Source organism: Hemitrygon akajei, chromosome 8 (genome assembly GCF_048418815.1).
Source record: "Hemitrygon akajei chromosome 8, sHemAka1.3, whole genome shotgun sequence".
NCBI lineage: Eukaryota > Metazoa > Chordata > Chondrichthyes > Myliobatiformes > Dasyatidae > Hemitrygon > Hemitrygon akajei.
This window is the reverse complement of record NC_133131.1, coordinates 69034835-69062593: the sequence shown is the minus strand read 5'-3', so window position 1 is coordinate 69062593 and position 27759 is coordinate 69034835. Positions and strand designations below refer to the sequence as shown.

General features: G+C 43.1%; 1 protein-coding gene across 1 annotated transcript in view; it reads right to left on the bottom strand.

Annotated features, from left to right (window-relative positions):
* LOC140731960 (peptidyl-prolyl cis-trans isomerase FKBP5-like) overlaps positions 1-27258 on the bottom strand; it is a 266947-nt gene extending 239689 nt beyond the window's left edge. The window contains exon 1 of the mRNA XM_073053970.1: positions 26714-27258. Coding sequence (XP_072910071.1) covers positions 26714-26866 — 153 coding nt within the window. The 5' untranslated portion in view covers positions 26867-27258. The remainder of the gene's footprint in view (positions 1-26713) is intronic.
* Positions 27259-27759: the final 501 nt, after the last annotated feature.

Genomic DNA, 27759 nt, shown 5'->3' with positions numbered 1-27759 from the left:
AGCCATGGGGGTTTATCCACTATTAGTGATGCTAGGAATCTAAGTACTTCCTATTCATTTATGGAGATTTGCACTGGAATTTTACCTTCCCCTTTCACTACAACTACAAATTTCATCTCTTTCGTGACTACTGATGAAAAGTTTTCTTTCAGGGAAACCTCTACCTTCTGCCTCCATGCAGGCTTTGCTCCTGTTGTCCTTAACTGCCCTTTTGCTCTTTCCTTGGCTGTTCTTTTTGCCCTGACCCATTACTCACACTTTTCTTATTTCTCTCTTTCTTTGTGTTAATTACTATAAATCTTTTACAGCTTAACTTTTAGAACCTAAAACACAACTGTCTTTTCCCTTACAGTTTTAGAACTATCAATTGGACTACCAAATCCTGAGGGACCATCTCAGGGGGCTTAAAGTACCATTTTCTCCCTGAACACAACCCACTTCTTTTCATTTATAGATACAGCACAGTTACCAGCCCTTCCTGGCCAGTGAGCCCAAATACACACATGTGACCAATTAACCTACTAACCTGTCTTTGGAGTGTGGGAGGAAACCAGAGCACCATGAGGAAACCCACCCAGTCATGGGGAGGATGTACAAACTCCTTACATAGTACATCTTTTCCTGCATTTACAATCTTATATACAGACTACTTTGTAAGCACCTAGGGTAGTAACACTGGATAACAATTTTTTTTTCCATAAGTGTTGCTTCCTCAGTTTTTTTTTGTTTATGATAGACCACTTGAAGCGGACTACTTGTATCATGCAGGAATTTGAAGAAGGAAGAAATTAACTGTTATTGAATATGATGTTTAATTGCATAACAGAGCTGGTGCTTTGTAATAGTTTAACTGAGCTAAAAATGTTTTGTTGATGATTTTCATTTGACTCAGTGTCTGAGGCTTCTCGCTTTAAGTGTCCAACAATGATCAGCCAGCATTGATGGATTCCATTTGCCCTGATACCATTTCTCCATGACCACAATATCCTAGTGAAACATTTCACCGTGCTCGTCACTAACAGCACCAAGATTTGCAGGGAAGACTAAATGGGAATATAGAAAATGAATCTTTAGTGACATGTTGGACTTCAGGGTTTTGTATGCTTGAAGCATGTTGCTATCCAGCTGTACATAGTTCAGTGCTCTGTAGTTGCCAAGAAAATTTTCAACAACATCCTTGAATGTTGTATTCCATCGCATTCCATGCGATTTTCTCTCGTCCCACTAGAGGTTCTTTGAATCGCCTGTGATTGATGACCTGTTTCATTGGTGGACTAACAAATATGCTTCTTGGCATGAGTTATTCTGACCTGAATTATGAATTGAAATAACAAGTATAGACAATTTTTTTAAAATGGTGTGTGATAAGAAAGTTTTGTGGTGATTTTCAAGATCAGCAGCCTAAAATCCATAAGGTACACACAGAAGTATTCAGGAAGTAAAATCTTTGTTGTCCAGTGTAATTGAGAGATTATTATCCTTGAGTTTTGTTCATCAATTTAAGTCCTGGTAGTTTGTGGTCAAGTGTATGAATTTTACTTTGTTGTTGATTTAAATCAGTGGCTCCCAGTTTGGGTGATATCTCCCCCAGAGGTTGAGGAGGCGAAAAAGATAAAGGCGACATTGGGGGATCTTGGTAGCAAGGGGAGAAGCTGAGGGATTACAGGTTTAATTTAAGAAAATAAATACTTATTATAAGCATTTGATTGTGAATGTTTCATAATTGATTACAATGATCACATAGCCACCTCATCTCTTGCTAACCCACCATTCTCTTAGACTTTGCTGAAAGAGCACTGTAGGGTTTGGAAAGCAATGTGGCCCTCCTGTATTTGGCACATCATGAGAAATCCGGACTGAAGAAATAGTGTAATTTCCAGGTCCGCCCTGCGCAATATTACTGTTCATTACTGTAGCACAGTGTTAGCTAGTAGCAATGACAAAATTCCTGTGATATGGCATATGGCATTCAATGGGGTAAAGTTTAGAGTCTGCCCTTTTGAATGGTCTTGTCCACATTTCTCTAACCCACAGGCCAAGCGAGATATTGCTGCCTCACTTCAGTTACCTTCAAGCAGAGAGTCAGGTTTTGTCTGAGCTATGAGGACAGTATAACTTTCCCCTTTATTGAAGCTGGACTTAAATAATAGGTGACTGACCAACATTCTTACTCTTGCTTGTGCAACCATCAATGACAGGACGCCACCATGGAGTTACTACTTTCTCGAAAAAAGTTGTACCTAACATATTTACCATTCCCTGTGAAATGCACAGACATCTTGTCACAAAAAAACTAAGTTATCGTCTGCACAAATCATTAAGTACTGTTATCACAGTGCTAAATAAAATTGTCCCAAGTTCTCAGTTCCTGACTATTTCAAGAGCTTTGTATTGGGAATGATGAGCAGTTTGAACGCTTGCTGTTGAACACAGAAGTCGGATGGCTCTCAAAAGGAAACTCCCTGAAACAATTCTATGTGCTTTTTGAAACTGTGATAAATTTCTTTGAAGACTCTAATGCTTCATTCAGTAATCAACCCAAGAATATTAGCCATTGCATATTTGCCAGAATTATTCACAAATTTTAATTAAATCAATTTTCAATTGCAGGAAAATGATGTGAATCTTATCAAGATCAAACCAGTCTTCCCCACACTTCTGTCTAAGTTAACCCTATTTGAGTGCAACCTTGGCCATCAGAATCTTTTCCAATTTCCGAGCCTCCCTGAGATGGAACAGAAGAAAGAATACCGGATAATGGTCTTCAGGTATACTGGGACCGTTCCAACGTCATATTTAATAGAGTGTGGTTTTAGTGATTCACGCAACTTCTTTTGAAGCAGGAAACAGACTGCAAACTACCAAAGTGAGGATCTGACACTCCTTCTGAGTGACAATCAGTTGAGAAGCTGATATCTCTGCAAAGGTGAAAAAGCAACGAAATACGGAATAATTGGGCTACTAATCTACACTCTAAAATTGTTCATGTAAATTGGTTTATTATAATTAAATGAAGAAATAATTTTATTTATAGTAAATAGACATGAATAATTTTTGCAATTATCTGTCACTAACTTGAATTTGCAGTTCTTATTTTCTTTCACTGTGCATCATAAATCAAAATTCTTTATAGTTTTTATGTAATGGCTGGAAAGGGAGAGGGGGCACTGGGCATGTGGTTTTGGAGCCAAGGGCGCAATAACATGAAAATGTTTGGAAACCGCTGACCTAAACAATTGGACAGTCTGTTTCTCTCCAATATCCTTCCAAGATTGCTGTCAGTTGCTACCTTGATTCTGTTTACGAGTGATCTCTCATGCCCTCCTCTTTAATGGAATTGCTGCAGCCACAATATCATACTGTATCTGGTTGGTAGACAGCAGAGATATCTGTGATTCCATATCAGTTGTTGCATAATTCATCAGCTCCGTTCCGATTTTGTATCTTGTCACAAGTTGTAACTGAGGTTCAGACTAAACTGAGGAAACAAAAGAGACTCCACACTGGAATCTGGAGCAGCAAACACCCAGCAGGAAGAACTCATTGCATTCGGTTGTATCTCTGGGGAGAGGAATTGTTGACATTTCGAGTTGGAATACTGCATCAGAACAGATACTTGGGTAATTCCTCTTTCCCTCATGGTTGAACCATCTCCAGCTTGGAAATAGTTAATCAGGTAAATCTGATAAGCCACATTAAAGTGGGGCCATGGTGGTTCAGTGCAGGGTTCCAGGTAGCAACAATCAGTCACATATCAGACTCACTGAGTTGCTTGCAAAAGATTTGTCTTGTGTAAGGATGGGATGGGACTCCAGGACCTCCTGTCATTGTGGAGAGTGAGGCTGGGAATAGTTATCGGGGTGGGGATGGTAAAGTGGGGACTGGGTAGAATGTTAAGGAAGAAAATCCCTGGAGTCATTCGGAAGTTGGGAGATAACGGGGCAAGGGACAAAATTGGTGAGACTAGGTCACAATGATAAGGGGGGGGGGTGTCAGTCAGATGAGGGTGGGGTTATAGTAGTTGGTTGCCTTAGGAGATGATCAGGAGGAGATTGCAATCATCTATAAAAGGAAAACTTAAAGGAGGACAAGATTGAGAGAAGGAAAATATTACAGAATCCTGTCATTAGCCCAATTAAGGCTAGGTTGTTCAAAAGCCACCAAAGCAGGTTTCCAATTTGTGCAGGTTGTGGCCTCATGAACATGGTTCAGTTTTCCACAGGTGAATCATCAAAGGAAAATGACACGTCAGTTACGATCGCCGTAAATGCTCACTCAGCAGCCTCCGTGCGCATGCAAAGAGAAACCACATTCAATTCAGCATTGTATGCACTGATACACCAAGCTCCCAATCACACTCGGTCACTGGGTTCAGGAAATTGCACTGCAGAGCGCTCAAAGCGGTTGAGCAGTGTAATAGAGCACCTCAGTTTCCATCTCAAACTCTCGATCTGGAGTGGGATATTTGTTACTTGAGGTGTTCAGAGAAGAATGAGGTCCTTTTTGTAATTTATTCGTTCTTCCTTCATTGTTGCACATTTAGAGTAGTGGGATGCCGGACAAGATAGTGGAACATTCCTCTTGTGGGATGGGGAATGCAGGGAGACCACCAGGAGCCTGAGGTATTGATAGACAGGGCATACAGGGAGGTGGTTACACCCAAGGTAACTGGGTGACTGTCAGGAGAAGGGGGGTGGGCAGGGTACCCCTCAGCAACAAGCATACCGCTTTGGACACAGTGGGAGGGTGAGCAGCCAGAGCTCACGGTACACACGGGCAGGAGGGGTGACGAGGTCCTGCAAAGTGAGCTCAGGAAGTTAGATGTTAAGGTAAAGGATAGGATTTTCAGGGTTGTGATCTCAGGATTGCTACCAGTGCCACATGCTAGTGAGGTCAGAAATAGGAAGATTGTGCAGTTTAACATGTGCTAAGGAATTGGTGTGGGGGAGGGCAACAGATTTTTGGATCCCAGGACTTTCTTCCAGGGAAGGTAGAACAGAAGGGATGGTTTGCACTTGATCTGGGGGTGGGGGGGGGGGGGGTTGACTAATATCCTAGTGGGAAGGTTTGCTAGTGCTGCATTGGGTGGGGATGGGTTTGGTTAAATGAGACTTGCAGGGGGATGGGAACCAAAGTGCCAGAACAGATAGTGGAGTGCTTGTGAGCAAAGATGTTGCTCAGCCTACATACAAAGTTAGGAATCAAAAACTCAAGCATGGTGGGACGAATGTTCCGAGCTGCATATATTTCAATGCAAGGGGTATTTTAGGAAAGGCAGATGAGCTTAGGGCATGGATCAACAAGTAGAATTATGACATTGCAGCCATGAGTGAGACTTGGTCGCAGGAGGGGCAGCTTAATACTCTATTATTTTAGATGTAGTAGAGCAGGAGGGATTAATAGGGAGGAGTGCCATACTAAGTCATGGCAGTGCTCAGTCAGGGCAGACTGGAGGGTTTGTCTACTGAGGCTTTTAGAGTAGAACTGTGGAATAAGAAAGGTATGACCACATTAATGGGGCTATATTATAGACCACGCAACAGTCCGCGGGATTTAGAAGGAAACTTGCAGACTTGTAAGAAATATAAAGAGGTCATAGCAGGTGATTTTAAACTTTCCACATATTGACTGGGACTCCCATACTGTAAAATGGAAGGATGGCAAACAGTTTGTCAAATGTCTACAGGAAAGTTTCCTTGATCAGTACATTGTAGACCCGACCACAGAGAATACAATCCTAGATCTCCCATCAGGGAACGAGACAGGGCAGGTGACAGAGGTTTGTGTAGGGGAACACTTTGCATCTGGTGATCACAATGCCATTAGTTTCAAGGTAATTATGGAAAAGGATAGGTCCTCTGGTTGAGATTCTAAATGGGAGAAAGGACGATTTTAATCGTACCAGAAAGGAAGTAATGAGTTACTTGGGGAGTACAAGAAATGCAAGCAAACACTTAAGATGGAAATCAAGAGGGCTAAAAGAAGACGTGCAAACCAGGTGAGGGGAATTGTTATGGTTTCTACAGATATGTTAAGAACGAAAGGAAAGTGAGGAAGAAAACTGGCCCTCTGGAAGATCAGAGAGGTAATGTCTGCCTGGAGCTGAAAGAGATGTCAAATGGATTCTTCGCATTTGTATTTACTTGGAGATGGACACAGAATCTATAGATGTGGGACAATGCCACAGCAAGGCCATTGACTCTCTGAAGATTACAGAGGAGGAGGTGTTTGCTACCTTGAGGCAAATTAGGACAGATAAATCCACAGGGCCTGTTCCTAGGGGAGGCTGATGCTGAAATTGCAGAGACCCTAGCAGAAATATTTAAAACATCCTTAGCCATGGTGAGGTACCAGAGGGTTGGAGGATGGCCCTTGTTAATGAAGTGAAACCTTATCTCTATGCTCATTTAGTGAGCAGCCCCCCATTACTCAGATATATCCCACAAATATTCGTTTGATTCTGTTGAAGTTTCTGTTCATCAATTAGTGGTTTGATAAATAAATGCAAATGGAAGGCAGTAGCCTATCTATCCGCTGTATTATATCCTTATTCCTATTTCTCCACCCACCAACTGGTAAATTCAAAGCATCCAAGAAATTTCATTCGGTGGTAATTTTCCAACCAATTCAGCAGAAGATTCCCAGACCATCCTTTCTGGGTGTAACAATGCTTTATGAAAAGTAAATTAGTGAAAACATTCAAGAGTTATTTGCTAAATGAACTGGTCCTAAATATATGAAATCAACACAGCTGGAAGGCAAACAATTCATTAATGACTCACGTCTCAGTCACTCCAGGATATCAGAGTAAGATGTTGCTCATGACTTGGCATTGATCAAAATTGATCTCCATCCATGCAATGGACCCAATCCAGAGGCGAATAGACTAGTAATTCTGTAATTCAGTTGGATTGTATGGAATGAACGGAACAGATCAGGTGCTTTGAATTAGGACACTTAGCAGATAGAAAGCAAATTTATCCTCAGTCTAGAGGACAGCACCAGCTCAGACAAACCAAGCGGAACTCTCTTTTGTTCCTGCGATCACTTCAATGGCATGGCATGCTGAGCATGTTTGAAGTTTTGACGGTTGGCTCCTTTGTTGAGACTTAACCAAAAGCACAGCAACATTTACACTCCCTACTTACCCCCGGCCTTGCCTGGGAAAGAACAGCACCGTTTCAACTGAGGCTGTAAAGGAGCGGTATTCATTTAGTATTTGGTTATTGCTTCCAGCCGCAGTGTTTGCATTTAACTTTCAGTTTGAGAGTTTTAGTTAATGGTCCTTTTGGCCTAGCGTTTATTGTTTTTTTCTTCCTTCAAATTTTGTAACAGTTCTCATTAAAGTCAGTGAACTGTCAACATACTTCATTGTCTCTGGCTCTATCTCCACTCTTGGGCCATATCCAAACGTTTTTGACAGGTATGACAGCTAAAGACTACTGATATCTCCTGAAACAGGCTTGGTAGTTGAGGAAGTTTCTTTATGGACATAATTTTAAGGTGACTGGAGGAGAGTATAGGTGAGATGTTCTTTATACAGAGAGAAGTTGGTTCATAGAACACCCTGCCACAGGTGGTGGTAGAGACAGATACATTGGGGACATTGAAGAAACTCTTAGATAGGTACATGGGTGATAGGAAAATGTAGGAGGTAAGGGGTAGATTGATCTTTGAGTAGATAGATAGATAGATAGATAGATAGATAGATAGATACTTTATTCATCCCCATGGGGAAATTCAACTTTTTTTCCAATGTCCCATACACTTGTTGTAGCAAAACTAATTACATACAATATTGACCATAGCCTACTCAGCGCCCTTCGCTCAGCTACCGATGTTAAACTCTCCAGTACTTTGCCCACGACAGAGCCCGCCTTCCTTACCAGCTTATTAAGACGTGAGGCGTCCCTCTTCTTAATGCTTCCTCCCCAACACGCCACCACGAAGAAGAGGGCGCTCTCCACAACTGACCTATAGAACATCTTCAGCATCTCACTACAGACATTGAATGACGCCAACCTTCTAAGGAAGTACAGTCGACTCTGTGCCTTCCTGCACAAGGCATCTGTGTTGGCAGTCCAGTCTAGCTTCTCGTCTAACTGTACTCCCAGATACTTGTAGGTCTTAACCTGCTCCACACATTCTCCATTAATGATCACTGGCTCCATATGAGGCCTAGATCTCCTAAAGTCCACCACCATCTCCTTGGTCTTGGTTAAAAGTATGGCACAACATTGTGGGCCAAAGGGCATGAAGTGTACTGTAACATTCTATATTCTAAGTGCCTTACCGCTGAGCCATAAATACTGTTTTAAATGTTAATATATGACAATGGTGTAAGCTTCCTGTTTGTCCCTGGTTAACAAGCATAGGATCACTATTGAAAATAGACCAGTATTTCAGAATTCCTATCAGCAAATACTTTGTTGCTTAATCACTCTTCTCACCAACAGAAGAGAGAAGTGCCCTTTTAATAAGCACTTTAGATAGATGGCTATGGGCTGAGTGAAGATTGGCCCTATTAAGAGACACTTCCTTGAGAAGAGATGGGAGTAAGTTTCCTGCTAAAGGGTGCTCTCATTTTTTTTTGCGTTGTCCACAAACTGCAGCAGAGATGTCTCAGAAGGTAATAATCCTTGATGTTCACCTGATTCAGTAATGGCTAACTATTGGAGTGTCCTAGGGTAACAAAACTGTTTATTATAAAGGAACACAGTGGGGTTTCAGACTGGCACTGTGTGCTCTATTTGATCTGATTTATGTGCAAGGGGTAATCAGGGTCACAAAGGAAAGGCAAGATGAGGATTACCCTTTTCATCAGTTAGGATAGGAATTAGTTTTCAGTACTCACACTGCCTCACTCTTGTCCATTAGAAATTAATGCGGAAAGGTTGCAAATGCTTTTTGTCCATTAACTACCTAGGACAATGTGCATTCAGCTCCTGTCAATAAAGGACATTTGTTAATGTATTTGAGGGGATCTACATCAACTTCTCACTTTCATGGGCCCTGATTCACATTTGCGTTTATTCTATTTCCAATTTTTTAAAACTAATTCCAAATTTCAATATTGCTTTCTGCAAGACTCTTCTGCGGGTTCTTTATCCAGGTCATGGGTACTTGTCCAGTGACGTAACTTTTACGTTATTGTAATAGTACATTTAGAAAAGACCCAGCAGAATGACTGGTGCAACTCTCTGCCCATGACCAGCTCTCTGGCTCTGTGACGCAGAAGGGAAGGAGGAAGAAGAGGTGAGCTGTAGTGATAGGGGATTCATTAATTAGGAGAACAGAAAGGATCTGAACGAGATTCCCTCATGGTATCGTGCCTCTTGGGTACCAGGGTCCTGAACGGCTCAGATTGAGTCCTCAGCATTCTGAAGCAGGAGGGTGAAAACCAGAGGTCGTTGTCCACGTAGGTACCAATGACATAGTTAAGAAGAGTGATGAGGTTCTGCTAAGTAAGTTTGGGGATTTAGGTGCTGAGTTAAAGGGCAGAACCTCCAGGGTTGAGATCACAGGATTGCTACCCGTGCCACGTGCTAATGAGACCAGAACTAGGAAGATCATGCAGTTTAACATGTGGTTTGGGACTTGGTGTGGCAAGGAGGGCATTAGATTTTTGGATCATTGGGCTCTCTTCCAGGGGAGGTGACACCCGCACAGAAGGGACGATTTGTACGGAGCTGCAGGGATCTAATATCCTAGAGGGAAGGCTTGCTAGTGCTGCACAGGGGATTGGGAGGGAGGGGGTTAAACTGGGGTTGCTGGAGGATGGGAGCAAGAGTACCAGAACAGATAGTGGAGAGGTTGTGGAGACAGGATGTTGGTAAGACATCAGACAAAGTCAAGAATCAAAAGGTTGAGCATGATGCAATTAATGTCCTGAGCTGCCGATATTTCAATGCAAGACGTACTGCAGGGAAGGCAGATGAGCTCAGGGCATGGAACAAAACCTGGAATTAAGATATTGTAGCCATTAGTGAGATGGTTGCAGAGAGGCAGGACTGGCAGTTCAGTATTCCGGGCTCCCGTTGTTTTAGACGTGACAGAGAGGGAGGGATTAAAGGAGGAAGGGTGGTGTTACTAGTCAGGGAAAATGTCACGGCAGTGCTCAGTCAGGACAGATTGGGAAATTCATCTTGTAGGATGTTACGGATTGAACTGAGAAATAAGAAAGATATGACCACTTTAATGGGGCAATATTACAGACAACCCAACAGTCCACAGGATTTAGAAGGAGCAAATTTGTAGAGAGAACAGACTGTGGCAAGAAGCCAAGGCTGTTATAGTAGGAGGTTTTAACTTTCCCCTTATTGACTTGGACTCCCATAATTTTAAAGGACTAGATGAGATAGAGCTTGTCAAATGTATTCAGGAAAGTTTACTTCAGCAGTACATAGAAGTCCCAATGAGAGAGCGTGCAATACTGGACCTGTTATTAGGAAATGAGACAGGGTAGGTGACAGAAGTTTGTGCAGGGGAACACCTTGCATCTGGTGATCATAATGCCATTAGATTCAAAATAAATATGGAAAAAGATAGGTCTGGTCCACAGGCTGAGATACTAAACTGGAGAAAGGTCAATTTTGATGGTATCAGAAATGAAATGGCAAGTGTGGATTGTGACAGGTTGTTTTCCAACAAATGTGCACTTGGTAAGTGGGAGGCGTTCAAAAGTGAAATTTTGAGAGTACAGAGTTTATATGGTCCTGTCAGATAATAGGTTTAGAGAACCTTGGTTTACAAGAGATATTGAGGTCCTGGTTAAGAAAAAATAAGGAGGCGCACAGTAGGTATAGGTGGATAGGAACACATGAGGTGCTTATGGAGTACAAAAATGCAGAGGACACTTAAGAAAGAAATCAGGAGGGCATGAGGTTGCCTTAGCAGACAAGGTGAAGGAGAATCCTAAGCAATTCTACAGATACATTAAGAGCAAAAGGATTGCAAGGGACAAAACTGGTCCTCTGGAAGATCAGGATGGTAATCCGTGTGTGGGGCCAAAAGAGATGGGGGAAAATCTTAAACGGATGTTTTTGTATCTGAATTTACTCAGGAGATGGACACAGAGTCTATAGAAGTGAGGCAATGCAGCAGGAAGGTGGTGGACCCTACACAGGAGGAGGTGTTTGCTGCCCTGAGGCAACTCAGGTGGATAAACCCTCAGGGACTGATAAGGTGTTCCCTCAGACCCTGCGGGAGACAAGTGCAGAAATTGCAAGGGCTGTAGCAGAGTATTTAAATCATCCTTAAATATGGGTGAGAGACTGGAGGATAGCCAATATTGTTCCGCTGTTTAAAATAAACCAGGAAATTACAGGCCAGTGAGCCTGACATCAGTAATGGGAAAAGTTACTGAAAGGTGTTCTAAAAGGGCTGGATATATGACTACTGTATTTAGATAGACATTGACTGATTAGAGATGGTCAGCATGGTTTTGTGCATGTTGGATTGTGTCTAACCAATCTTATAGAGTTTTTTGAGGAAGATACCAGGAAAATTGCTGAAAGCAAGGCAGTGGCTGTTGTCTGTGTTGATTTTAACAAAGCATTTGACAAGGTCCTGCATGGGAGGTTGGTCAGGAAGGTACAGTTGCTTGGCATTCAAGTTGAGTTTGTAAATTGGATTAGACAATGGCTTTGAGGGAGAAGCCAGAGAGTGGTAGTAGATGGTTGCCTCTCTGACTGGATGCCTGTGACTAGTGGAGTCCAGCCGGGACTAGTGCTGGATCCATTGTTGTTTGTCATCTATATCAATGATCTGGATGATAATGTGGTTAACTGGATCAGCAAGTTTGTGGATGACAGTAAGATTGGGGGTACAGTGGACAGTAAGGACACTATCAGAACTTGCAGTGGGATCTGAACCAGCAGGAAAAATGGGTTGATGGAATTTAATGCAGTCAGGTGTGAGGTGTTGCATTTTGGTAGAACCAACCAGGATAGGTCTTACACAGTGAATGGTAGGGCACTGAGGATCTGGGAATACAGGTCCATAATTCAATGAAAGTAGAGTTACAAGTAGATAGGGTCATAAAGAAAGCTTTTGGCACATAGGCCTTCATAAATCTAAGTACTGAGTACTGGATTTGGGATGTTATGTTGAAGTTGTATAAGATGTTGGTGAGGCCTAATTTGGAGTATTGTCTGCAGTTATGGTCACCTTCCTACAGGAAAGATGTCAATAAGGTGAAAGAATATAGAGAAAATGTTACAAGGACATTACCAGGTCTGGAGAACCTGAATTATAAGGAAAGATTGAATAGGTTAGGACTTTATTCCTTGAAACATAGAAGATTGAGGGGAGATTTATTGGAGGTAAACAAAGATATGAGGTGTATAGATAGGATAAATGCAAGCAGATTTTTTCTACTGAGGTTAGGTAGGACTACAACTAGAGTTCATAAGTTAAGGGTGAGAGTTGAAAAGATTAAGGGGGACCCGACAATAAATTTCTTTACTCAGAGGGTGGTGAGAATGTGGAATGATCTGCCAGTGCAGCTCAATTTCAACATTTAAGCAAAGTCTGGATAGGTACATGGATGATAGGGGTATGGTGGGCTATGACCCCAGCACAGGGCATTGGAACTATGGTTCAGCATGGACCAGATGGGCCGAAGGACCTGTTTCTGTGCTGTACTTTTCTATGACTCTATGACTCCAAAGAACTGCAGGTAGCTCAGCAGATTATGGCAACCAGCCTTCCCTGCCTCAGTAAAACAGCCAACATAAAGATGGAAATCACCTTAAACATCCTCTCTTTTCCAGTGCCCTCTGGGCAAAGCATGTGCCAGAAGGCCTAAAGTCAGCTTCCATCCTGCTGCTAGCGGACTATTAAACAGACTCTCGGTATAATGAGGTGGACAACTGACCTCCGTTTACGATCTTGCACCTTATTGTTGACCTGCACTGCACATTCCCTGTGCTTTAGTATTTCATTCAGCATTCTGTTCCCCACGCCCTGCGCTACCTCAATGACAATGAAATGATCTGTCTGGATGGTATGCAAACCATGGTAGCGTTGCAGTTAGCACGTCGCTGTTGCAGCTTGGGGTGTTAGAGTTCAGAGCTTGATCCCAGCATCCTCTGTACCTCCTCTCTGCGTGAGCTTTCACCCAGTGCTCTGGTTTCCTCCCACAGTACGAGGCTTTCCTGAGAGGTTAGTGGTCATTGTAAACTGTCCCATGATGGGGCTGGGGTTAAATCAGGGTTGCTGGCCAGTGTGGCTCAGAGAGCTGGAATGGCTGTATCTCTAAGTAAGATAACTAAAATAAGAAAGTCTTTATCCACGTATGACAATAATAAAGTACATTCTAACAGCTTCATCTTCTACTTGAAAGCATTTTTCTACAAGCAAGGCAGCTGGGGAAACCTTTGCCCCCAGCTGTCCAGCTCAGCAGGTCATGTACTGGTAATGGCCAATAGCAACTGCCAGGGTACAGCTTTACTCTGGGCAGACAGCAGCCCCAACTGGAAGATATATAGTGAACAGGCAACGGACAGTGCAGTGTGCACACAGGAAACCACAAGTTATTCTGCTTACTGCAGGATTTGGGAGGCAAACAGCTTCTCAGCTGGGTTTTAAATGTAATATCACAGAAATAATCAAGTAAGATTCCAATCTACCCACTGCTCCAGACTGGTATTTATTTGTCATAATACACACTCAAACTCTTTTTTGCTGTCTGTGCTAATATCCTGCAGTTCCCAAAACTCTGGCATGTATCAATCCTCCCCATTAACTGCATAAACATCATCTGTTTCAGCAGTTTCATATTTTCTATGTGAAGAAATCTGTCTCAAGTTCCCTTTATGTGTACCCTCTTTCTGCTCCACGCTTTCTATGTGAAAACATCCTCTGCATCTTTATTCCTTAAGACCTCTATAAGAGATCTTTTCAAACAGACACAAAAAAGCCCAGTCAGTTCTTACACTGGTTAAGTTATTATAAAACTTTTCTACACTCACTCTCAATATACAATTTGTGAAATGGAGATGACATTTATCACAGTTGCCCAAACGTCATCTGATCAAGACAAGTTACTTAAGATCTTTAAGATCTCTCCAGAAATGGCTGCACAATTTGATAGGACTGCAAAGAGGTCATATGGCATGCTTGCTTTATTAGGCAGGGCATTGAGCTCAAGGGTCAGAAAGTTATGTTGCAGCTGACTTGATAGGACAAATGGCCACCTATTTTGTTTGAAATACTGCATGAGAGTGCACCAGTGATCAACTACTTCCATGGTGCCTTCCATTGGCAAACTGCTTCACACATATCCTCCATTGGGCAGATGCTCCATAGAAGTGAGCACTGGCCAATAACTCCATGAAATGTTATTACAAAAACAAAAAACCACATCACCCCCTCAATTCTCTTCACCCTTCAATGAACCATCGCTGATCTTGTACTCAAGTCCATTTCCTTGCTGATTCCCTACAAGTACAATACAATTCTGACATCACCTGTGAATGTAAAGATGCACTGGACATCCACAGCCTCTTGTGTGGAGAATTACCCAACAGGATCTCCTCTATCCAGTTGGGTATTACAACTCAGCACAGCCTAATCTCTGACACATTGCTGTGGAGATTCTATTTCCCCAGACAAGAGGGCAAAATCTTAAAACAACATAATTACGATGAATAGAAAGCTATTCACCATACTCTTCACGTCCACGTACACCTTGATATTGATCCAATTAATCCCTTTCCCTTGCTCTTTCTCTTCAATCCTTTACCTTCTACCCTTTTTAAGTATTTATGAAATCCTCTGTTGAACATTGTTATTTAATTGTTTCTGATACACAGAAATAGGCAGCTATAAACCTAGGGAAAATGGGACTACCACAAGAAAACAATTTGGGCAGCATTTCTGAGGGGCTGAAGGGCCTGTTCCCATGCTGTATAACTCCATGACATGCTCCTCCTGCTGAGATCCATTCATTGATTTACTAAGCCTTAAACAGATATTTGTCTTCACGCACTGTTCTTGTACCTTAAGTACAAGAATTGTGCCTTTGTAAAAATGACTTTCTCAATTTATTCAACTACCATCGGAATCAGAATCAGCTTTAATAACACTGACATCTGTCTACTGAGTAAATACAGATGCAAAAATCCCATTTAACATCTCTCCCATCTCTTTCGACTCCCGGCATAGATTACCACTCTGATCTCCCAGAGGACAAACTTTGTCCCTTGAAATCATTTTGCTCTTAACGATTCTCCTTCACCTTGTCTGCTAGGGCAACTTCAAGACTCCTTTTAGCTCTCCCGATTTCCCTCTGCGGTGTTCTCTTACATTGCCTATTCTCTGCAAGTACCTCATTTGCTAATTCGTACCTACCGTATACTTCTATGCTCCTCCTTCTGTTTCTTAACCAAGGCATCAAAATCTCTTGAAAACCAAGGTTCCATAAAACTGTTATACTTGTCTTTTATTCTGACAGGAACATACAAACTCTGTATTCCCAAAATTTCACTTGTGAAGGCCTCCCACTTACCAGGTGCAGCTTTGCCAGAAAACGATCTGTCCAACCCACACTGGCCAGGTCCTTCCCGAAACCATCAAAATTGGCCTTTCTCCAATTTAGAATCACAACCTGAGGACCAGACCTATCCTTACCCATAATTACATCGAAATTAATGGCATTACGATCTCATTATGGTGTTCTCCTACCAGGAGCTAATCTTCTGTCACCTGCCCTGTCTCCTTCCATAATAAGAGATCTAGTATTGCACTCTCTCTAGTTGGGACTTCTATGTACTGATTAATAAAACTTTTCTGAACACATTTGTCAAACCCTACCTTATCCAGTCCTTTTACACTATGGCATTTCCAGTCAATATGAGGAAATTTAAAATCACCTGCTATCACAACCTTATGTTTCTTGCAACAGTCTGTGATCTATCTACAGATTTGCACCTCTAAGTCCCACAGACTGTTGGGTGGTCTATAGTATAATCTCATTAACGTGGACGTATCTTTCTTATTCCTCAGTTCTATCTGTAAAGCCTCACTAGACAAGCTCTCCAGTCTGTCCTACTGAGCAATGCTCTGACAATTTCCCTGAGAAGTAATGGGACCTAATCCCTCCCGTTCTATTACGTCTAAAACAACGGAACCCCAGAATATTGAGCTGCTGGACCTGACTCTCCTGCAATCAAGGCTCACTAATAGCTACAATGTTATAACTCCAGGTGTTGATCCACATCCCGATCCATGATCATCTGCCTTTCCTGCGATACTCCTTGCATTGAAAAGTACACAGCTCAAGACGTTAGTCCCACCATGCTCAACTTTTTGATTCCTGACTTTGTCTGAGGTTATTACAACATCTTTCTCCACAACCTCTCCACTATCCGTTTTGGCACTCTTGTTCCTATCCCTTTGCAACTCTAGTTTAAATGACCCATGCAGCACTAGCAAACCTTCCCGCTCAAATAGTAGTCCCCCTCCAATTCAGATCCAAATATCTCTTCTGTACAGGTCCCACCTTCCCTGGAAGAGAGCCCAATGATTGAAAAACCAGCAGCCCTCCCTTCTGCACCAACTCCCTAGCCACGTGTTAAACTGTATGATTTTCCTATTTGAGGGCTCACTAGCACATGGCACAAGTAGCAGCCCTGAGATCAGAACCCGAGAGGTCCTGTGCTTTAGCACCCAACTCCCTGAACTCACTCTGTGGGACCTCGTCACTCCTAATGCCAAACGTACCTACTTGGGCTATGACCTTTGGCTGCTCACCCTCCCAATTAAGAATGCTGTGGACCCTGTCCAAGATTCCCTGACCCTGGCACTCAGGAGGCAACATACCATTCAGGAACCTCACTCTCGTCCACCAAACTGCTTGTCTGTTTTCCTTTTCTCCCCTCTTCCCTTCTGAACCATGGAGCTAGACTTAGTGGCAGAGACCTGACTGCTGTGGATTTCCTCTTCTAGGTCATCTCCCCCCCAACAATATCCAAAGTGGTAGCGCTGTTGCTGAGGGGAACAGCCACAGGGGTATTCTGCACTGGCATCCTCTTTCCCCATCCTAATGGTCACCCAATTACCTGTGTCCTGCACCTTGAGTGTAACTACCTCCTTGCATGCTCTGTCTATCAGCCCCTCAGCCTCCTGAATGATCCAGTGTTCATCCATTGCCAGCTCTAAAGCATTACCACAGTCTGTTAGAAGCTGCAGATAGATGAACTTCCTGCAGGTGCAGTCACCGGGGACATCCTGTTTCCTCACATCCACAAGAGGAGCATTCCACTATCCTGTCCAGCACCCCCACTGCTCTAAATGTGCAATAAGAAAGCAAGAAAGAATAAATAACAAGAAAAGTCCACCTACAGTCTATCCCTTTCCTCGCCAAAGCCTCAACTCCCCACACTAACATTGGCCCACTCACACAGTGACCGCTCCCACAACGGCCACTCAAACCCCACTTACTAGACCTTGCCAAATGACTAATTATGTGCAATCGAATGTCTCATCAGGAATGGCGGTGTGTAAAATGTGTCAACTGCTGCCTCTGCTCGTTTTAGATGGCCCTAAACATGGTTTCAAAAAGGGATTAGATATATAGGAGATTGTTTTGAAGGAGGTATATTAATGTCACTTGATCAATTAAAGAATAAATATAAAGTATCAAACAACACTCTTTTTTGTTACTTCCAACTAAGGGCTTATTTAAGAGAAAAATTAGGTCAAACAATGTTATTGCCGAAATCTAATGAAATAGAAACTTTAATTCAAAAAGGAAAGATTAAAAAATGTATCTCTTGTATGTATAACTTGATTCAAAAACAGGCAATTAAACAAGGAGCCCATAAGTCAAGACAAAAATTGGAAAGTGACTTGAATATTAAAATTGAAGAAACAAATTGGTCAAGACTATGTCTTGATAGTATGACAAATACAATAAATGTCCGGTTAAGATTAGTGCAATACAATTTTTTACATCAATTATATATTACACCACAAAAAATAAATAAATTAAACCCAAATTTATCTGATCAGTGTTTCCGATGTAACCAAGAAATTGGTACTTTTTTACATTCTACTTGGTCTTGTTCTAAAATTCAACCTTTTTGGACAAATTTAAGAGTTTTATTGGAACAAATTATCGAAACACAACTTCCACCGAATCCAATATTATTTTTACTAGGCGATATTGAAGGGATAAAACCGAAACCCAAATTGAATAAATATCAGAAAGAATTCATAAAAATTGCACTGGCAGTAACCAAAAAGGCTATTGCAGTTACTTGGAAATCGGATACATATTTAAGTATAGATCGTTGGAAGAAAGAAATTTATGGCTGTATTCCACTTGAAAAAATTACTTATAATTTAAGAGATAAATATGAAACATTTTTGAAAATTTGGCGCCCTTATTTACAAAAGACAGGATTAAATATATAGGTGCTCCGAAGATGAAATAATTGGTTATTTGGGGAAAGAAATAAATATATATACTAAAGTTATTACGAACTCCATGGAGCATGTGGGGATCTTCCAATATCCAGGCACTCTTTCTTTTTTTTCCTTTCTTTCTTTCTTCTTTTTTTTCTATAGGGATGTTAGGGGGGAGGGGGGATGGGTAATACTTAAATTTTTTTCATATACTTTTATTTCTGTAATTACTTGAAAACGCAATATAAAAAAAAAGATGGCCCTAAACGGCGACTCCTTTGCTTGCATCTTCAGAAACAGCTCTATTTCTATCTCTAATGTCTCTATTTTTCCCTTTCAGGGTTCTTTTGAAGACCCTGACCTGGAGTTACACGCTGACTTCGGTTCTTTGCGGGAATGGGACCTGCTCTCAGGTTTTCACGACTGGCCGTTACTCAGCACGCCGAGGGTGCAGCCTAAGAGCCCAGCTTGTCTTTGAAGGTCTAGGATCTCAGGGCTCTGGAGACGGGTGGATCAAGGGTTGGTGTCCCAACAGACTGGTGTGTTGTGGGAGTCGGACGATCTTTGGCTGTGTGCCCAGAGACCTGAGATCTTTGGGCACAGAGCTCGGAAAAAGTGACACAACATTGTAAACCAGAGAGTTGTTTGTTATGTCTCCCCTCTCGCTGTGAAATGGAGGCACCTCTTTCTCTCTTATTAGGGAGCGAGACAGAGCCTGTGGTATGTCGAATACCGGGTGAACAAGTAGTCTTTGCAATTCTGCAAGTTTGTGTCTTTGCTGTACGCTTGAGTGCTCGGTGGCAGGTGCTGATACTTTTCGCTTGCTGGTGGGGGCAAGAGGGGGAATCGCTGCTTGTTGCCGCTTACACGCAGGAGGGAGGGGAGTTGGGGGAGACTTTGGGGTTCTAACATTCAACTGTCGTTCATTCTTTGGGGCACTCCTCTGTTCTCACGGATGGTTGCGAAGAAAAACCACTTCAGGAGGCATATTGTATACTTTTCTCTGACATTAAATTGTACCTTTGAAACCTTCTTTTAAACTCTCTCTCCCTTAAGCAATCCAATGTCTCCTCTGGAACTGTGGTGTGCAAAATTGTGCTGACTAATCCTGCTCACTTCTTTTAAACTCACTCTCCTTCTATGTATTCCAGTATCTCATTGGCAACTGTGACATGCAAAATGGTGTCATGATATGGCACTGGGAAAAAAATAGGGGAACTGGAATTATCAGAGTTCTGAGACGTGCCTGTTTTGAAAGCTCAAGTAACAAAGACCATTAATCTAAAATGTAAAGACTAACGATCCAAAGAAGTGGTTCCCATGCCTACAAACTCCCTTCACATGAAAAGTCCTGGCTGTTTTGCAGCCAATGTCATACCTTTCCTCTATTCTGCTTTAATCCAAACTATACAATTTTCACTCTTTAAAGCTATTAAGTAGCTTTATCAAGACAAATAGCTGACAGGTATTCAGGATTGCGAGCAGAGACAGTTCCACACGAAGAATGGTAGGAAAGGTACTACTCCCCAAAATTGTCTGCCTGAAAACTTTTTCAATATTTGATGAAGGCATCAAGAAACATGGTTCTCAGATGGGTGATGGATTCAAACCTTGGCCTAACTGCAGAGCAGGACAGACTGAAAGGTCTGCATGTACTCCTTGTACCTTCTGTTCCTGGATTTGTTTATATTTAAAATAATCATTTTGCATAAACTTCCCACTGAAAATAGAGAGGAGGTACTGCTGCAAGAGAAGCAGTTGCAGTAGATACAAACAGAGGCATGTAGGCTGCCATCTGACAGACTTAAACCATACAAGTGGGATTATTCTTAACTGACATCGTGCTCAGGACAGACAATTAGTGTTGAAGGGCAGTTCCTGTGCTGTAGAGTTCTGCGTTCTTTTTTCTGATTAATGGTCCTTTACTTGCAAATTTGCAAAGGAGAAATATCGGAAAGAGGAGCGTGACAAGATGGAGATCACACCAAACTGGTCAGAGATGGAGAGAAATCTAAGTTATCTGGGTTGCTGTTCGCTTGGCAAATAACAACTTTTGATTTCTTCACTTCCGTGTTCTTCTGCCCTGTTGTGTTTTTCTAGAACATTTCCCTTTCATTATAACTTGCTATATATAGTTGATTACAACATATCAAAATCAGGCAATACTCCTTTATTGTAAAAGTTGTGAACACAAACAGGTGATGAATTTTCCAAGTAGTGCCCATTTGATTTGTATCACCAACATTGGAATCGTTAAATAACATTAATTCTTGTGTCAACTGTGCATTTAATGTGACCATTCCACTTACTTTTAGATAACTAACACAAAGATAACCTGGTAACCTCGTGTCCAGATTAGTTCAAAATTTTACTCCAAATTAAATTCAAGTTCAAGATCAACTTTAATTGTCACAAGCTCCCATGAATGCAGCCAACTGAAACAGCGTTACTCTGGGGTCAAGGAGTAGAACACAGTGTCAACAGCCACAAACAGCACAAGGCTCATATTGCACATGTAAGATAGCGGTAAATTACGGTCACACAAAAAATATATAGTCCAAGTCCCTGAGGCCATGAATGCTGCAGCAAGCTGCAGTCAGACACAATGTGCCTTGTCTTCTGTTGAGTGAACACAGGGGGAGCACTTATTCCAGCACAGACACCATGCCACACCACCTCCAGTACTTCAATAGCACACCCCACTCCAACACCTCCCCCTGGGCAGTTGCAAACAGGTAACACCCTGCTTTGAGGTCTAGTCTTCGCTACAACCAAGGCCACACAGCTCCCCCGCCACTCACCAATAAATTAATGAATTGGACTTGCAGCATTCCACACCAACAATGTCCAGCAGGATCTTGCGATCACAAGAGCAGTGACTAAGATGATCACTCACTGTTAGACTGCACACCACCTTCGCGCACCATTGCCTCCTCTCCGACTCTGGTGGCAACATGGTCCACACCAAGTCCAGCTCCTTCAGTTTCTCCACCAACGAGCAACTCGCTGATGGGATAGACCTGCGTATTTTAAAGTTTTTTTTATGTCTGTTTGTCTTCTGTGTCCTTGTACTCCTACACTATTCCAATGAGGCATGTGGAATTCACCTCATCTTCTGTCTCAGTATCTTAAAGCCTTCTGGACATGGTGCCATGATCACATAGAAAGGCAGGGACTGATTAGGGATAACAAGTATGGTTTTGTGCATAGGAAATCCTGCCTCACAAATCTGAGTTTTTTGAGGAGTTTATGAAGAAAATTACTAAAGACCGTGGTATAGATGTGGTTTACATGGAATTTAACAAGGCTTTTGACAGGGAACTGTATGATAGGCTGTTTGAAAAGTTAGACCACATGGGATTCAAAGTGTTTTGGAAACTAGATACAAAGTTGCTTTAGTGACTGAGGCAATGGGTAACTCTGGAGGGCTTTTAATCTTACTGGAAGTCAAGAAATCTGGGTGGAAAGAGGGCAGAAGGAATTTAATGCAGGTAGAGAGCTGCTGTCCCACAGATCCAGTGACTCAGTTTAAATCTGGAGCTGAAGTTATGGAATTTGTGCATTCTCCATAGAACTACCCCAGGTGTCCTAATTTCTGCATGTATTACGAAGGTGTGCTATTCAGTGTGTTAATTGGCCACAAAGTTGCCTCGCGCCCCTCCCCCAAATGTGTAGGTGAGTTATAGAATCTGAATGGGGAACGGGGTGGGATAGTTGAGGGGAATGTAGGAGAATGAAATGCAATTAGTGTACTGGGTGACTGATGGGCCAGCATGATGCAGTGGGCTGAAGGGCCTTCCCCCATGTTTTAGAACTCTAAGGCAATTTCCAAACAACCCACAAATTAGTAGAAGAGTCAAGACATTTGTGACCCCAGATGGAATCTGCAGCAAAAAATGTTTAAAAACACTGGAGGAAGTCAGAGGGTCAGCAGCTTTAAGACCCTTCATCCACTCTCCACCCCCCTCCATAGATGCTGACTGACCTGCTGAGTTCCTCCACAAGTTTCTTTTCTCTTGCCACAAATGTTGGTAACTGCCTATTCAATCTGAAATGTACAACAGGAACAAAGCATATCCCGAAATTAAACTGCCAACAGGAAGTTATTTCTCTAGCAGAGTAGACACACATTCTTGTACTGCAAGTATTGCAGCTGCTTGTTGTGAAATCTGTTCTGAAACATTCATTGTCTCCTTTGGTAGCACCCCCATCTCCAAACCTGCTTGTCTTGCTTCACTACATAGACGCAAGTACAAACTAATACCTCAGGGGTGATAACGGGGTCTGCTGCACTTTCAGAGCTATGTACGTTCTGAACAAGGTATTACATGGAGTGGCAGGGCGGAGGTATGTCCTTACCAAAGGAGGCATAAGCGCTCCTTCCCTCTGCTAGCCGGCAGGCCACACTTGGACACGGCAAGGCACCTGCTTAGCCCCCAGTCAGGGTCATGTGAAGCCATGGAAACAGGTGATGGATGGTCGTATGAGCAACTGGAACATATCACAAATCCAGGTTATGCGACCATTGACGCCGGGCAGATGATCTCCGAAGAGTATTGAAAATGGCTGGAGTCACCCATCTTGTGAAGACACCGCCCAGAAGAAGGTAATGACAAATCAGTTCTGTAGAAAAATTTACCAAGAATAATCATGGTTTTGGAAAGACCATGATCGCCCACGTCATACAACACAGCACGTAATGATTATGATGATTTGATGGAGGACCCAACAGTGCGTCAATAGGGAGCTAGAGGACAATCCCCTATTAATCAGAATCAGGTTTACAACACAGGACAACAAATATTTTCAGAAGTGTTGCTTCCTCAGAATTTTTTTTGTTTATGATAGACTGCTTGAAGATGAACATAAATATAATTTCAGAATACTTGTATCATGTAGGAATTTGGAGAAACAACAAATTAACTTCCATTGAATGTGTTTAATTGCATAATGGTGCTGAAGTTTTGCAATAGTTCAACTAAGTTAAAAATATTTTGTTAATGATTTTCATTTGTACTCAGTGTCTGAGGCTTCTCGCTTAAGAGCCCAACAATAATTTGCCAGCGTTGATGGATTCCAGTTGCCCTGGTATCTTTTCTCCATGATCGCAATGTCCTGGTGAAACCTTTCATTGTGCTCGTCACTAACAGCACCAAGATTTGCAGGGAAGAAGTCTAAATGGGAATGCAGAAAATGAATCTTTAGTGATATGTTGGATTTCATGGTTTTATATGCTTGAAGCTTGCTTTCAACCAGCTGCATGTAGTTTGGTGCTCTGTAGATGCCGAGAAAAATTTCAACAACTTCCTTGAATGCCTTCCATGTGTTTTTCTCCGGTCCCACTAGACATTCTTCAAATTGCCTGTCATTGATGACCTGTTTGATTTGTGGACCAACAAAAATACTTTCCTTAACCTTGGCATCAGTTATTCTGGGAAAAATCTGTCTCAAATATCAAAATCCTTCATAGAAATTTTTGTGGCTGGTGATAGCAAATTCCACCCTTACAGTCCTGAACCCAATAATTATTACTAAAACCTGTCCTGCCATGTAGCAGCCGCACTACCTAAGCACGCCCAAACATGCCTGGACAAGATAGGAAACTTTCCAGCTTACATTGTAGGTAACATTTTAATTGACTTGAATTATGAATTGAAATAATAAGCATAAGTTTATTAAGAATGGTGTGTGTTAGGGAAATTTCATGGTGATTTTCATGATCAGTAGTCAAAAATTCATAAGATACACCTAAAAGTATTCAGGAAGCAAAATCTTTGTTGTCCAGTGTCAGCTGACATGAAATTTGTTGTCTTTCAGCAGCAGTGCAGAACCAAGACATAAAATTACTATAAATCACAGAATAAGTAAATAGTGCATTAGAAAAGGAATAATGAGGTAGGGTTCATGGACCATTCGGAAATGTGACCGTAGAAAGATTCTGATCCTCATGCGCAGTTAACAAACAGGATTCCCACGAGTGACTGCAATCCTGTACGGCATGTAATGTGCTTTGGGACATCCTCAGCTAGATCAGGCTGTGACATACTGTAAGGGAAACTTCTTTCAGCTGTTGGCCCGGATAAAAAGGTCAAGCACTAAGTTCGAATGACATCCTAAGGGACAGCCCAATCAGAAGCTGGGAACCAAAGTGTCCACCTGGTTGGGGCACGTAACCCTGCATTGACAAACGCAGTACCTCACAAGCCAGATGCCATACTGAACAGATTTATTTGGTCTGCCCTGGCAGGGTACTGGGTTCCAATCTGTTTTCTTTCACGGTACCAGTGTTATAGGACCCACAGCAGGGAGTCAGCTGCAGAAAGGCTCCCGGACATCAGCATCACGGAGGACCTATCTGGTGCAAACACGTTGACAGAACGCCAAGGAAGTTTGCCAGGAGCTTTACTTCATGAGGAGTTGGAGGAGATTTGATACTTCACCAAACGCTCTTGCAAATTCCTATAGATATTGATATGGCGGACAGTACCTGACTGGTTGCATCACAGCCCGGTGCGGCATATCCACTGCCCAGGATCGCAAGAGGACGCAGGGGATTATAGATACAGCCAGCTCCATCACAGAGACAGCCATTGTCAAGAGGCGGTGCCTCAATAAGATGGCATCCATCACCAATGAGCATGGATCATGCTCCTTGCTGGCTACTCCCACCAGGGAGAAGGTACAGGAGCCTGAAGAACCACACTCAGAGGCTCCTTACCCCCCACCAGCAGATTTTCGAATGGTCCATGCACACCACCTTATTTTTTTTGGTACTATTTATTTTGTCATTTATGGTAATCTTATGTCTGGCACTGTACTGCAAAACAACAAACTGAACATCATCCCAGCCTTTGTATGCCATCGTCTCCTACCATTAACCGAGGGGGTCTGTGGACCCCTGTAAGTCGGCGGCAATAACTGTGATCCAGTTACAAGAATGGCCAAGTGGTTAAGGCGTTAGTCGGAAGGTCGCTAGTTCGAGCCGCAGCTAAGGCGATGAGTTGTGTCCTTGAGCAAGGCACTTAACCACACATTGCTCTGCGACAACACCGGTGCCAAGCTGTATCGGCCCTTGCCCTTCCCTTGGACAACTGCCGGTCTCCCATACAACCCTGGCCTGCGCCCCGGAAACTTTCCAAGGTGCAAATCCATGGTCTCCCGAGACTAACGGATGCCTATAGTTACAAGAAGCAAGAGCGGCTGCAGTGACGACCCGGCCACGGAGAATCTTTCGGGGATAACACCAGTAACTGGTGCTACTGGACTGACTGAGCTTCGCCCTGCTCTAGGAACGTCGGCAATCACACCCTCGCCGGAATGATCTCTGGCCCTGCGGCAATCCGCCGTGCCTGCGGTTCAAACTGATTAAAATGACTTGTACGAGTGAGGCAGTCTGAGCTTGATCCCGACAGAGAATGGCGGTTTATCCGCGAGCGTCATATGCCTTTCTGATTTAAAATCATTGTCGCCTCCTGAGAGCAAATCCAGCAACAAGATTTAAAGTCAGAATGTGTGCCCAGGTGCCTCTGTGAGGGCAGTTGTCAAGCAACCTTAAACTGAAACTTTTATTCGTTGTGGTGCGTTTGAAGAGCTTATTGCAGAGTCTCCACTGACGAGACCTGACCTCTGGTCCGGTCTCTTCTGAAGTCGGGCAGAGAGCAGCCACTGAGTGGGAGCGGCGGCAGAGGGCTCGCCGGAAAATGAACGAAAGCGCTCCGGAGACGGTTCCAAACACCGGTGGTAGCTGGCGATAGAGTTAGCCGACCAACATGCACGTGTTACGCTGCAAAAACAACAACACGGTGCAAGTTCGCGGCGATGGTTAGTGACGGGATCTTCGCGTGTGGGTGACCCACACAGAACTAAACAGGGACGCCTATCAATTCATCTGAAAATTATCATTTAAAACGCGTTGCGAGAATTCCATTTTATCCGCATTTTGACGTGAAGACTCCTGTAAGTTAACATGTAAATTATGTACAACGTAAACACATGACCAGTCAAGTACTGTACAGGGAATTCTGCACAAATGCTTTCCCAATGTACCGAAGCGCGCAAAATACCAAACGGTATAAACATTTGGGGGAGAAATATCAGTGCTACATTCATGGAAATTTCCCGGGCGAATGAGAGACCGTCTTCGCAAACTCATGTTCTATTACGAGAAAAGTATGTATTTTGTGGGTGAGCTCGGTCCGATTACTAAATGTTATCATTTAAGTGGGGGTCAAACATTTACCAACAGTCCAAATATGTGTTTGTGCGTCTGTTGGAGGACAAATTGAAGTGCAGTGCACGTTACCTTCAGCACCCCTCTGTCTCGGTTGGGTGTCAGATCCTCTACCCCCGGCTCCAGTTCTGTAATCTCGCCTTCCTTCGCCGGTGATCTGCGCCCCTGACCAGTGGTCATTTCACAGCGGAGATCCACGGTCGACTTTTGACCTTTCTCCACCATAAGATATTGTTTCCTTTTCTCTCTTCACTTTCGCTTACCCGTTGATTCTCCCGTTGACGCCCTCAACTTTCCTTGAATACACCGTAACTTTAACGTCGCGGGTCGGCTCTGAATAGACGTGCAAGATCAAATATTATCGTTAAATCTCCTAGCAGCACCACTTCACCCAATCACCCTCGCAGGTCAAACTGCTCGCTTGATGCTTCCAGAGCTCTTTCTTTCCTGTTTTCTCCGACTTCTCTTCCTGGATATTCTGTTTCCCTCACAAACCTCCTATTCTCTTCTCACCCGCCTTTCACTGCGCTCCGAAAGATATGGAACAGACGCCGTCCCAGTATTCCTAGCGCGAATGAAAGCGGCCTATTCCTGCTACAGCTGCTGAATTCGAAGAGACAGCGCTGAGAAGGCGGGGTTTCTAATTGGACGATCGGTGTGTGACGTATCAGGGGGCGAGTGTTAAGGGTTACGATATCCGAGCAGGACGGTCTGTGCAGCGGGCACTGGGTAAGGGGCCGGTGGGGGGCAGAACCCAGGGAAGAGGCTGTTAGAAAGAGGGCTGCGTTCATGTAGACAATGAGAGAATGGGGTAACAACTGCTGGGGCAACATAGTCGGCCGGGCAGCGAGAGGCGGCGTGGGGTGGGTGGGGGGGAGGGGGAAGGAGGAACTATCTGCGAGAAACTCCTGTATCAGGATTGAGAGTGGAATGAGGACTGAAGATAGGCCGAGGGGTGAGATAAGTCCTGCAGAAAATGGGTCTACTGACGACGTATAAGTGTATGGGGAAGGCAGCTTTGGAGGGATACGGGCCACACGTGGGCAAATGGGACTAATTTGGGCGGGCACTTGGTCAGCCTGGACAAGCCCTATGTCCGTCCTGACTTAGGTTGAGGC